Source organism: Ceratotherium simum, chromosome 9, assembly GCF_057802395.1.
Source record: "Ceratotherium simum simum isolate JZ-2026a chromosome 9, ASM5780239v1, whole genome shotgun sequence".
NCBI classification, from domain to species: domain Eukaryota; kingdom Metazoa; phylum Chordata; class Mammalia; order Perissodactyla; family Rhinocerotidae; genus Ceratotherium; species Ceratotherium simum.
Genome location: NC_141908.1, coordinates 73,325,203 through 73,339,412, shown reverse-complemented (window position 1 = coordinate 73,339,412; position 14,210 = coordinate 73,325,203). Strand labels below are relative to the sequence as shown.

General features: G+C 36.2%; 1 protein-coding gene across 8 annotated transcripts in view; it reads left to right on the top strand.

The window, feature by feature from the left end:
• PGAP1 (post-GPI attachment to proteins inositol deacylase 1) overlaps positions 1-10,889 on the top strand; it is a 69,179-nt gene extending 58,290 nt beyond the window's left edge. For 5 of the 8 annotated variants that reach the window (XM_087435538.1, XM_087435541.1, XM_087435542.1 and 2 more), the window contains 3 exons: positions 1,495-1,599; positions 2,679-2,741; positions 9,970-10,889. In XM_087435538.1, coding sequence (XP_087291664.1) covers positions 1,495-1,599; positions 2,679-2,741; positions 9,970-10,051 — 250 coding nt within the window. In that variant the 3' untranslated portion in view covers positions 10,052-10,889. Of the gene's footprint in view, positions 1-1,494; positions 1,600-2,678; positions 9,933-9,969 lie in introns of those variants that run through there. The other 3 variants (XM_087435537.1, XM_004426756.3, XM_087435539.1) reach the window with 2 other exon arrangements.
• The last annotated feature ends 3,321 nt before the right edge of the window (positions 10,890-14,210 follow it).

Genomic DNA, 14,210 nt, shown 5'->3' with positions numbered 1-14,210 from the left:
GCTAGATTCCTAATAGTCCATAAAACTTCCTCAAGAACAGGAAGCTATGTATCACCTGAAATTTATTTTCAATCCATTCACATTTTCTCCCCTACCATGAGAATATAAACTTTGGGAATATAAACTTCCCCAAAATCTGCCCCAAAAAGAGAGAATTGTATTTTATTTATTTTACCTTTAACCTTTTTTGAGTCAGGAAATATGTAAAAATGTGGTTTATTTTGTTGACTTAAGATATTCATAATACTAGTACTTTATGTATTTTTTAATTCATGATTGATTTTATGTTTTCTTAAATTTGGGGCAAAGAAAAATGCTTACATTTAAAAATATTAGAAATAATGAAGGAAGTGTATACTCTTCTAATGTGTCCTATACTAAAGTAAATGATCAGCTGTTTTACTACTGAAAACTGTAATTTGCTATGCTATCTGATAGGTGTCTTAAGTTAAATGAGAGCCTAAAATGCCCTCCAAGATGGTTTCTGGAGTATTTAATTATTGGTAAATTACTAAAAAAAAAAATAATAAGCCCTTATTCAAGTCATAGTTGAACCCCTATTCAATGTAGTTTTCAGAAATGATATAAAACTTTCAGATTATCTAAATACTGGAAGTATGTTTTTTGTGTGTGTGAGGAAGATCAGCCCTGTGCTAACATCTGCCAATCTTCCTCTTTTTATTATTTTTATTTTATTTTTTTGCTGAGGAAGACTGGCCCTGGGCTAACATCCATGCCCATCTTCCTTCACTTTATATGGGACGCTGCCACAGCATGGCCCGACAAGCGGTGCATTGGTGCGCACCCGGGATCCAAACCAGCGAAGCCCAGGCCGCCGCAGCGGAGTGCACGCACCTAACCACTTGCACCACCGGGCTGGCGCCTGGAAGTATTTTTTTAAGTCAGCAGAACCAAAATAAGCTTGATAAATTAAATCACAGGTTATCAGATGTTAATATCCTTCCCTTGTCCCCCTCATTTTAGTCAAGATCCAGATTTTTGTTCACAGGTTTGTGTAGAAAAGTACTTGAGGAGCACAAATTTATAGTTCTGAAAAGCTATAGATGTCTCACTGTCAGTAAATTCAAGAGATGAGAATTTGGGTTTAAAAAAGATAAGGGACAGTTACTTTATATAAACCTTCATTTTTTCATCTTTTTTAAATACAGCAGCCTTAATGTATTTAAAATAATTTGTTTTATAAAAGCATTATTTATATATGACCTTTTATATACCTATTATAAAAAAGAAGTGCTTCCATATTGGGTATTTTCATTTTCTTTCGTAGTTTCCGAACACAATTCTCCATATAAAACCTTGGGTATAAAGGTGATGTAGAGCAAAGATTCTTTATCAGAGATTTCATAAGCTGTTTAGGGATCTCTCGTATCCATATTGCTACTGGAATGTTTTGAAATTTATTTGATTCTGATAATTTAGAATGATCAGGTGTGCTTTGTTGATTTAGGTTTTATTTTTTTCTTTTTGAAATAGGTATTACTTTAAACTTAATCCTGATCCATGTAAACCTCTGGCATTTATCCTTATTCCAACTATGGCAATTCTTGGAAATACTTACACTGTTTCAATAAAATCAAGGTATAGTAGTTTAATCTTTCTTTTTCTCACATCTATCTCTTTGTCACCCTTTCTTTTATGTCTGGAACATGCTCTTTATTTCTAATTACTTTGACTATCCCTAAAGGTAAAGCCATAATAATTATGGTTTATATGCAAATACAGTTTATATGGAAGTGCATTATACTTGTTTTCTGACTGATGGATTTTACTTGTTAGGATATAATAATGATTTTTTTCTTTAAAATGTTAACCCTTAAAAGATACGATGTCTAAGATTTGCTTCCAAAAAGTACAGGAGGCGTGGAAGTGGATAGGAATATAGGTGAAGTAAGATTGGCCATGACTTGATAATTTTTGAAGCTGGGTGGTGGGTACATAAGATTCGTTGTACTCCTAGTCTACTTATGTATACGTTTAAAATTCTCCATAATAAAACTTGACTTTTCATTGACTGGTTGTTTGCTCTGGAAGACTTTCTGGTTGATTCTGGCAGATAGTGCAGATATTCCAGAATCCGGCAGACCTGGGTTTAAATTTAAGGCTCTGTGTCCTTAGGCAAATTTCTTAACCCCTCAGTTTCTCTGTTTTCAGAGTAGTCTTTCCTGATAGTATTTTTCTTTTAAAAATATTTCTTTTAAAAATATTTCACATCTTATCTTTAGGGTCCTGTTAGGAATTAAGGATGGTTCCTTTTTTATTTGGTTGAGGTGTTTTTTTTGCTATTATAAATAGAGTTGAAATAAATATTTCTGTATCTATGTCTTAGTAAACATTATTGATTTTTTTTTGTTAGGATCAATTTCTAGAGGTAGAATTGCTGAATAAGAGTCCAACTAGTATATTTCTGTTGTTAAAATTTAAAAAACTAAACAAAACTGATTATTTGCTTAGTAGAAATTTTTTTCTCTTTTCTAGCCGAAATATGACTTGTATTGATCTTTTTCAAAATTATGAACAGTTAAGTTCAGTATATAAAAAATTATTTCATCTAAAATCACTTAGAACACTTTCTCAAAATGGTATAAAAGATAGACATATTCTATTTTTGCTCACAATGTAGATTACATGATAATGTATACTTCTCTGTCTCTTTACAGTAAATTGTTGAAGACTACTTCACAATTTCCACTTCCTCTGGCTGTTGGTGTGATTGCTTTTGGGTCAGCACACTTATACAGGGTTCCATGCTTTGTCTTCATTCCTCTATTACTCCATGCGTTATGCAACTTTATGTAAGATTGGATTTAAGGAATGACAAAGATGATTTATGCCTTTAGGGCCAGTAATAAGAGGGAACACACAGATCCATCAATGTGGACAGCAAGATCCTTTGGAGAAGACAAGTCTATTTTTACAATATTGAAAATAGGAAATTAGTTTTGTAATGCTTGAGGAAAGTAGTTGAAGCATGGTTTTGTTTTGTAGTGTGGCATCTGTGTACAAGTCATTTTTGAAAATTTAGTAAAAGGATACAGTGGCCCCTGTGTTTGAGGACTCCTCTGCATATCGCTAGTCTGCTTAATTGGCCATACCAGGGATCTTCTCCTAAATACTCTGTAAATGTAGCATTGCTTGTAATTTCACCTCAAGCTTTCTGCTCATTCATCAAACTTTCTTCTGAAAAGTAGGTTACTTTGTATTTGCTACAGTATACATATTGAGAAATAAGTCTTAAAAGATTGATGAAATTCACAACTGTTTCGTTTCTCAAAAATGCAATAGCCACAAAGAGTCTTTGGTCAGTTTTTGGCAGCCACAGTGAACAAGGTAGATCTTTTGTTTTCTTGCATCTGTGAAAATATAACTTTTAATTCTAAGGAGACATGTTTTCTTGGTAACCAGTACAAGATTGATGGATGGAAACACAATTCAAATTCAAAACTTTATGAAATTTTCTTGTTCCTTTTCAAATATAAATCTTATTTTGTCCTTGGTGACTATCAGGAGACTATTAAAAAGATCTATTGTTAAATTTAAAGAAAATTCTCATAGATATTTACTTACTGGCATTGAGCAGTTCATTTGTTCAGTCTGTATCATTTTATTTAATTCATTGACCCAGTGGTTGCCAAAAGTGCCTCAGGTCATGATGAATTGTTAACGAAATTCTAGTGGTCAGAAAAAACTCTAGATGTGCACAATTTTTGTCTACTGTGGAAAATAAATCAGCATGATCAAGTACAATACCACATTTGATGTATAAAATTATACTATTAATGGAAAACAGTAGACAGACTGTTACCCCATTAATAGCATAAGTACAAACAATATACCTGAATAAATTGGAGGCTTTAGCCACTAGGTTTAACAGTGGAATCTTAATTTGCCATGGTGATTACTGTTGGACAGATGAGAGTAATGTTTCTATTTCATTTGAGATTTCAGCCCACTTTTAGTTGCAAAAGAGTAGGAAGTAGGTAATGGAGCTAGGCATCTTTGCCTTAAGATGGAATAAACTCAGGCTGAGGTATACCTGGCTCATGGAGTCCTTCCTTTAGATGTGTATGCTGTAAATACCCAAAACCTCTCAAGAAAAGTCTGTAAGTCCCAGTAATTCTACATTTGCACCTGTAAACTTGTATCCTGGTTAGTGCCCAGGGATGTCCTAGAGTACCAGGTTTGTTTTGTCTGCCATTGCATCTGGATCCCGTTACAACCTCTCAGCTATTACTGCCTGTAGAGGATTACCCCACTTCTCTTCTCAGTCGTTCCTCAAGTCCTTGCTGTTTTGGCATCAGCTGAAGAGGGTCTTGCTGTTATCTCTGAGGGTTCTAAGTTTGTTTGATTCCATTGTCGTCTGTCCCAGCTTCCTTCCTGTTGTTCAGTATTCGTATTTTCACTTACTGAGACATTAAAGGAAAGTGGTAGCCTCATAGTAGACATGGCAGATGTACCAGGCTCTTGTTTGTTTGAGGGAAGTAGCAAAAGGGATAAAATACCAAGTGATTGTGTGTTTAGTACCGGAAAGGAAAGAGAATTTATTAGATTATACACTTATCCCATGGCATATCACATATGTATTTAAATAAGGATGCACCTGCCTGTGTTTAGCTATGCATATACTTATAAACAACTTTTATACATATGGTATCTTTTGTTTTTTCACAGATATTATAGTTGTATTTCAAGTTATAGGTTAAATGTGTCATTTAAGTGTTTCTGAATTTGAACTTAGGTCCATATACAGAAAGAACTTTAGAAAATGCATCAATTTGGATCTTCTGTTGTTGGCCATAATCGTTGTGTTTATGTTATCTAAAGTCTCCTGGTTTAGTCAGTACTGCTCATGAATAAAATGTAACAAGCTTGAATTTCTCATTTGTGAGTAGTACATTAGCTTTTTAAAGCAGCAGACTAGGCACACTAATTCTATATTTTCATGAGTGTAGTTATCAAGTCCTACAGTCTTATTTATTCCAACAAAATATTTCATTTTAGAACTATAAAAAGTATTCTTATTAAACATTTTAAAGACATTAGGTTGAGTCTTTAGCCACTATATGCATATAGATATATACAGACATATATGTATACTTACATTGTGACAGGGTCTTCATCAAGTCCTGATGCACTTTAAACCTCAATAAACACCAGAGATGAGAAATGAGGGTCTGTCTGAAGATTAGCGAAACTGATGTTTCTATCACTTGAGAAAAGTCCTTTAGTGTTTAAATTACACATTGTTTCTGTCATGCTTACCATCTACATTATTAGCTGGTAAAACAGCACAGGTTTATTAGCAATGTTACTAAAAATGAAATTTTTATTGGTAGTTAGAGATTGTCTAATTCAGCAAACTTCTGAGCTCTACTGTTACATTTTTATTTAGAATTTGTTGAGTTTTGAGTAAGTTTTGTGCTTACACAAATTACTTCTGGACCTTATTGTTGGTAACGAGATCAAATATAGGCTGAGCAGGAGAAATAGTACTTTCAGTGTTTCTGAAGCCACCTCTGGAGTTACTACTGTTATAATTTGAAACTGATAATATGATAGAAATCATTAATACTCATTTTTCTGAATCTTTTTCGTGCCAGAAGTTAAACAGGTTCTGCTAACTCTTTTCTTGGTTGTCACCAGAATGAAAATATTTAAAACAGTAGTCCTAAAAAAACCATTTGTGCCTGGTTAACATTGATTTTGAATCTCTTCAATATATATTGATCATGTGTTGATTAATTTTTTATTTTGGTCAGATAAATTCACATGTATATAATGGAGTACTTGATTGAACTACGCTATGATGTCTACATGATTATACAGTAAGGAAAAAGAAATAAAGAACTGTAGTAGGCCTAGTAAATGTTTGTTGTTGATGATCCTGTCACTCATGCAGATGGTGCACATTTCCACACACTCATCCTTATATGAGGGAGATTATCTGATTTGTTCATAATCTAGTTCCTGTACTTTTCTTTTCCTTTATAGTCTAGTGTGTTCATTTCACCTCAGGGCTCATTAGTACCTCTTACAGAAGGTGGTCAAGGGAAATAAAAGGAGGGAAAACTCAATTTTCAGTTTAGTTCTTGAAAGCTCTGGGGAAAATGGGGGAAACACAAAGATTATGAGATAAACTATGGCTGTTGATTCCTGAATCCCAGATAATTCAACTGGCCTGTATTTTCATCTTAGGCATTAAGTCTAAATTAGTGTAATATCTTGTTTTACTGTGAGGTTTAATGAAAAACTTGACAGTGCTGCATTTGCAATTTTAGTAACTTGTTATTAAAATCAGTTGGGAAAAATTTAAAAAATGTGTTGGGGCCTTCTATGACGAGGCATTTGTTGATTATTTTTCATCATCGCTTTTTGTTTTCTCAGTGTTATATATCTAAACTTATATATCAGAGGAAACAAGATACCTTATGAAGTTATTTGGAGAGCGTGGCACTCCCTGGGGTAAAGGAAACGATAAAAGTATCTTTGTGTTATGAAATTAGACCCGGGCAGAAAACTTCCTTGCCACATAAAGTAAAGGTAGAAGATACTTTTACAAAATAGTAAGATGATTGGGAGCTGAAATTTTATCCCAGTCTTTTTGAACAAAAGACAATATTTCAAGTTCTGGAAGGGAGTTTTATTTATACTTATTACTCGTGTATTCTTTCACAATAGCTTTTAACAGCCTGAGGAAATAGAAAGTCTGTGAGGCTACTTGCGTTCTTTGCTTTTAATAAGGATGATAGGAAAGAAAAGTCAGGTCGGTAATCCAAATCCAAATATGTGTACTGTAAATGCTCAAGAATTCACTTTTTTTGATAAATTATATTATGAATACAGATGACTGAATTTTGTATATTAATAACTCAGTTTTAAGAACAGAATAAAATTTAGAAATAGTGAGAATAGACTAACTGTTATTTCATTAATAGTATAAATGTAAAAGTACACCTGAATGGAGAACATAAGTTTCAAAAGTTAGCTGATATTCTAAGCTACATCTTGATTTCATTGTCTGTAGCTGACAATTTTTAAATCAAGTACAGTACTTTCTAAGAGTGTTTGGCATGTTATGCTGCCAAAAATATCTGCGTTTTGAAATACCAAGTAACCAGTTAATTTCTGATGACTTTGTATAGGACTTGATATGTATGAGTCAGAATTATTCTGTACTTATTCTGTACATTGTAAGTTTGAACACTTATGAAAAACTGTTGATATATTTTGCTTTGTTAGTGTAAATTTGTTTGCATATTTGAATCCTAGTCTTAGTTGAGGAAGTCTAAAATACCATTTTTGTAAAGTTCATATGCTGTTTTTTTAATGTTATTTTGGTTTTTAGTATTTATATAGTAGAAATGTTACCAGTAAGATTTATAGACAAAGCATAGAACTATTAACTGTTCAAAAGCCTAAAAGATAGACATATTTTGTATTTCATGTTTCACTTGTTTCATATTGGACTTTTTACATCCCTTTTTTAGGAAAAAAAGACACATTTGAGTTTTTTTTAAGCATAAAACTCTACATTGGGGCCGGCTCTGTGGCTTGGCGGTTAAGTGCGCGCGCTCTGATGCTGGCGGCCCGGGTTCGGATCCCGGGCGCGCCCCGAGGCACCACTTCTCCGTCTAACGCGAGGCCGAGTCCCACGTACAGCAACTAGAAGGATGTGAACCTATGACATACAACTATCTACTGCGGCTTTGGGGGGAAAAAAATGAATAAATAAAATCTTTAAAAAAAAAAAAAAAACTCTACATTGGAAAATATAACTGTATTCATATGGTTAGCAAAACACACTTGGCCACCAAAGCTAAATGAAACTGTAAAATACCTCCAGATATTTGTGCCAATGAACTTTTCTTAGCATATTGGGATTAAAGCAAAAATAATCTTTTCAGTATTTTTCATCTAGGACTTATATTAAATATGTAAATCATCAAAACTTATATTCAGTGCCCTAATTTTTCTTTGAAAATATATAAAGCTTGTGGCATAGTGTATTCTGTTTTGTCTGATTTCTGGAATAATGTTCTCTGACTGTATTGAGTAAAAGTTAATTTACCCAATAATGATCTTTCAGTGATTAATTGAAGTAGTCATTTGAAGTAATCCTGCTTCAGATTCGTTCTTTGATGTAAAACTTTAAATTTTGTTGCTCAGATCTTTTTTTTTTTTTTTTTTTTTGCTGAGGAAGACCAGCCCTGGGCTAACATGTATGCCCATCTTCCTCCACTTTATATGGGATGCCGCCACTGCAGGGCTTGACAAGTGGTGCGTTGGTGCGCGGCTGGGACCCGAACCTGTGAACCCCAGGCCACCGCAGTGGAGTGCGCGCACTTAACTGCTAGGCCACTGGGCCAGCCCCCGCTCAGATCATTTTTAATACAGGTGTCTCATTTATGTAATAGAAAGTTTACTGTGGAATTTCTTTTTTTGGTATGTGTCTCCGTTCAGTCTCTTTTTACAGTCACATGTTTCACGGGAAAATTATCCACTAGAACCTAACATAGTACAATGAAGTGAGCATTTTCAAGTGCTTATCTTAAAGGAAAATATTATAAAACAATCAAGGGCTGGCCCCATGGCTTAGCCGTTAAGTGCGTGCGCTCCGCTGCTGGCGGCCCAGGTTCGGATCCTGGGCGCGCACCGACGCACCACTTCTCCGGCCATGCTGGGGCCGCATCCCACGTGCAGCGACTGGAGGGATGTGCAGCGACTGGAGGGATGTGCAGCTATGACATACAGCTGTCTGCTGGGGCTTTGGGGGGAAAAAATAAATAAATAAAAATCTTTAAAAACAATCAAGATGTTAATGCTAAAGTGTTACCATTCTCTGCCCAGTAATGTTGATGCAGTTTGCATAAGTAGCCTTGAAGTAAAGAGGTAGCAGGGAAAGCCAAATATTAAAATGTTTGGCCTGATTTAGTGACAATTTATCCAGTTCTCTGGTGGGGACTGTGGATCATATTAGTAAAAAGGTGGTATACAAATGTACAAGACCTAAAAATTCAGTGAACATTGTTTCTTAGAATGAATTTGTCTTTTGCGTTGAATAATTTTATCCTAAGTAGGAGATGCCTGTATTTAACATAACCGTGCTTTCTACATAATCAAATATGTATTTGTTAGAAGATTAGTAGAAATAACCTTCTCTTCCTCCACTGTAGAAGAGAAAAATAACTCCAATTTTTAGTGTATATAAATTAGGAAATTGTATTATGTATTTACATTTTCAAAAATATAAAAATGACATATTATTTTGAAGTGATTGTATTACAGTTTCTTGAACTTATGACTAACTATAAATGTAGCAACGCACCCATGAGAAACCAGACCAAAATTGAATGCATATAAACACTGTGACCTTGAACTTGTAGTCATTTGGGATAAAACAGACTGTGCCTTAAGATGATGAAGGAATGCCCTGCAATTTTATAACTGTATATTTTATTATGGGTGGTCTTCTCAAATTGGCCCCAAATCCTTTACTTTGAGGTTGGTGAAGTAAAAGTTTGAAATGCAAGTTGACCGGTATTTCCCTTAGTATTTGTGGAACAATTGCTCTAGAGGCCTCCCTTAATTTCCAGAGTTCACATTCGAATTAAAAATGACTTATACCTCATAGACGTAGAAAATTAAGTTTGGCTAAAATTTCTGAAAATAAATTTATTTTAGGAGAAGGTGGTGGCACTTCTGTTCTGAACTTATTACACATGTGAAAATTAATCTTCAAATGTAATTTTTTGTCTTTATAATTAATAATCAAAGACACAAATTCTTCCGTAAGACCTGCACTTGTTTTTCCCCAGATTATTAAGGCTTGTATTTATATATCATATGAAGTTAGTTTACCCAATAATGATTTTTCGATATAAAATCAACTCATATTCATGTAGTATATTTTAAAATATTATTTTCTCTTTTTCTTTCCTAATTATTTTTTAGGTGTCAAGAGAGAACTGGCTCCAGTTTTGGGGTTTTTTTTAAATGTAAGGACTTGCATTTTTACTCTGCTTATTTAAAATAATGGATATAATTTCTGTTAAAACAAATCATTTCATTCATAGGACATTCGTGGTCTCTGCTAAAAGATGCCCACATCTCTGTATATTCAGAATTTGTTGTATATTTTTCAATGTCAACTTTGAACATAAACTCAACACATTTCTTTCTTCCCATTTCATCTTCACTACCTCCCCCCAAAGTTAAAAATATAGGTTTCTCTAAAAATATGTTGAAAGAAAACGTGTCTTTCCTTAAAGTATGGTCAGATTGAGGTGGAAGTAGTTTGGGCAAGGGTATATAATGAAATACATGGCTGTCAATCTGCATCAGCTTTTATATTACAGTTAAAAGTTTATAGAGGACAAACTATGTGTTATGCTGAGATAGACTCAATAAGCATTTATTTGCAAATTTATCATTTTGTTCTCATTCACAAAATGCAGTGCATATAATAATGCTTAACAGTGCAAAAGAACTTGTCCTATAGTGTATACTGAAAAATGATTGTCACCTTACAGATCTTTCCATTTAAACCTGCATGATCTTGTCTGGTACTTTGTACAATGTGTGGTGTACTGAATACACTTATGTGTAATTTTCTGTGTATTTTTTGTATGGTATAATTAACATTATTACATTTAACTGGTTGTAATTCACAAAAAGTGCTATTTATTGTACTCTGTAGAGTGTTGTGAATGTTTTTATCTGTGTTTCAACATTATGGTGTAGGGTTTAATAGATGAATATTTGCCTTCAGTCTCTGCTCAGGTATTAATGTGTAGCAATTTTTGGTGCTTTCTTTTTTAATCTGTCATAATCTGATATTCTGAATGTTCAACAATAAATTTGGTGAACAAGAACATGTAGTGCAGAGATTGCTTACCAATTCACATACTCTCCACAATACCATCTCAGGAAAAAACTCTTAAAAATGATTTCTTTTTAGCATGTCTAGCATTTCAGAAATTTGAATGCCTAAGCGTGAGACATGATAAACATAATACATCACAGGTAAATATTGGAAGCAAGATAAATTCTAGTGTTTCCCAACTTGGTGTCTGTAGCTTCCCACATGCATTTGTATGGACATTTTATGGCTCACATTCTATTTTAAGGCATTGTACATTTGTATTTTTCCCAGAAACCATGCTTTCCACCTTTCTTATGCTGACTTGATATATATATATATATATATATATATATATATATATATGGTGCCGAGTTTCCCAAATTACATGAGAATGAGAATGATTTAGACATTGTTTGTAAACAGATTCCCAGGTCACCCTAGAGCTACTGAATTTGATCTGTAGGGAAGAGACCTGGGATTCTGTTGTAATGAGTGCCTCAAATAGTAATTCTCAAACATTGCTTTAGTCAATAAAATTAACTTGCTAGGACTCCTAGAAGCAACTAGAAGGACTGTCTTTAGGATTACAGGATGCCAAAAAAGACATAATTTGGGAATTCAGTATAGACCTAAACTTGATTATAGAACAGATGAGAGGAGTAAAGTGGGGTGAGCTGTCTTTTGAGGGAACAAGTGTCTTCTTACACGATTAGAACAGTGTTTTCTAAACTATTTTAACCAGCATCTCTAAATGTATGAACAGTTATAAATTATCTGCATGTATTAACTGTGTATATTATTTAAAGTAAACTTTTAAAGATGAGAAATATACAACTAGAAGCTTTAATATTTTCCTTGGATACTGAGAGGATTATCTTGAAATCACCCCAATATGGAGGCGACTGGAGTATGCAACATGAAACCCTCATAGGCCTTTCCCACTAGTTTCTCTCCTTTTTTTCAATTCTTAGTTCATCTTCACTCACTTTCCAAAATATATATATTTTTTTATTGCTGCATAGGAAATTAAACATTTAACAGCTTAAAACACCAGTTATTTATTTACTCACAATTCTGTAGGTCAGAAGTCTGGGCACACAACAACTGGGTTCTCTGTTCAGAGTCATACTTCTGAAATCAAGGTATCAGCCAGGACTACTGTCCTATCTGAGACTCATTCAGGTTGTTATGGACTGAGGTTCCCGTCTTCTTGCTGGCTGATGACCAGGGGCTGTTCTCTTCTGAGCTCCCCATGCCATTCCCTGTATGTAGCCCTCCACAAAATGGCAGTTTTTGCCTTCAAGACCAGCAGGAGAATTCCTCTTAAAATTTGAATCTCTTAAACTTCCTGTTTCCGACTTTGAGACCCTGATTTAAAGGGCTCATGTTAGTAGCTCAGATCCTCTGAGATAATTTCCTTTTTGATTAACTCAAGGTAAACCTTAATTACATCTGCAGAATCCTTTTGCCATGTAAGGTAACATAATCATTTGCCTGTCATACAAATTCCACTCACACTTAAGGGGCATGGATGATACAGGGTGGATACACTAGGGGATGAGAATCTTGGGGGCCATTTTAGAAGTCTGTCTACCACGCATGTCAGGGAACTAAAGTCTTTTTCATAATTGCTGTGCTTAAATAATATTTTATTCTGCAGTTTTAATTGAAGGAGCTAATAAATATGAAATGTTTCAGTGAAAGAAAAGCCCTTCAATGCTTTGATTGAATTTTAAACAGCTCCTAGAGGGACAGTGTCAAGATGGTGGCATAAACAGACTGAACTCACCTCCTCCCACGGGCACAATGTATTTACAACTACTCTTGGAACAATTACCCCTAAGAGAGGACTGAAAACTGGATAAAAAGAACCCCCGCAGCAAGGAATGGTGCTGAGGTGGAAGAGGCAGAAATTCCTTTCTGGAGAGTAAAAAGCCACCTTCTAGCCTTGATGTTGTACAGCAAGCCAGGAGAAACCTCAAGGTACAAAGCCTTCCCTGGAGGAGTGGGGGATCTGAGTGGGGGAGTGTTACTACAATAAGCAGCTTTTGGACTCAGCACAACCAAGACGAGTATCATAATACCTGGCTTTGCAGGCTATTAACTACAACAGGAAATACCCCCAGAAAACCTATTGGACGTAAGGGGGGAAAAGGCTGGCTCTTACAGGGCCCATGCACAAATTCACCTGTTTCAGGAAGCAACTGAAAATCACCAGAAAGAAAGGTGCACGGTCCTTTGGTGAAAAGACATTCATGTAATATGCTCTGGGAGCATCTCGGTGAGAGGTGAGACCTCTCCAGGGCCTGAGACATTGGCAGCAGCCATTACTGTCACATAGCACAGGCATGCTGACACAGATGCTGGTAGATGCCATTGGAGTTCTTCCCCTGGCCTGTTAGTGCAGGGGTCTGCCCCACCCACTAGAGCACTGATTGAATCTTGCTCACCCAGGGCAAGCAGCCCACCCTAGGGACCGGCCCCACCCAACAGAAAGCCCTTGGGCAATATGTTGGCCCACATAGGCAGGGTGCCTGGAACTTCTGCAACCAGGCAAATGGGTCTGCCTCTTCGGGGCAGGGTGTGCGCAAGGGGTGGGCCTGCATTGGTGGAGTGTGTAGGGCCTCTGCAATGGGGCGATTGAGTCCACTTGAGTGGGTGAGGGTGTGCGCACAGGGCAGGACTGTATTGACGGGGTATGTGGCCCTGCGGGTGGTGGGGCCTGTCAGCTGCAGCAGACTTGTGCTTCTCAGACAGCCACATAGGGGATCGGCCCCACCTTCCAAAGCCTGAAACAATTGGGTGTTCCCATGCCTGGGGCTGGCCCCACTCAGCTGCAACTCTGAGGGAGCTGACAACAGCCTTACAGCCTAGAGGCCTACGGCAGTTATAAGCCCCTGAGCCTAGCAACCAGCCATTCTCGGGGCCTACTCACTTAACAGAAAAACTGCAACAAGAATGTGCTATCAGACCTTGCAGCCAACTGTGCTGGGGCTCCCCACACCCAATGAAGTGACTGAAAGGACCATAGCAGCCACACATAGCTGAGCATTACAACCAGCCAGCCAGGGGGACAGCCCAGCCTCCCCAGGCACCTGCAGCAAGAGCAACCCTGCCATAACAGAAGGACACTCATAGCCCACGCAAGGGACACACCGGAACATTTGGAACTGGTGATGAGAGGGACTGCTGGGCCTCATAAGGCATCTCTTACATAAGGCCACCTCTCCAAGATTGGAAGACATAGCTGACCTACCTAATACATAGATATAAGCACAGAGAAAGAGGCAAAATGAGGAGACAGAGGAATACATTCCAAATAAGGAAACAG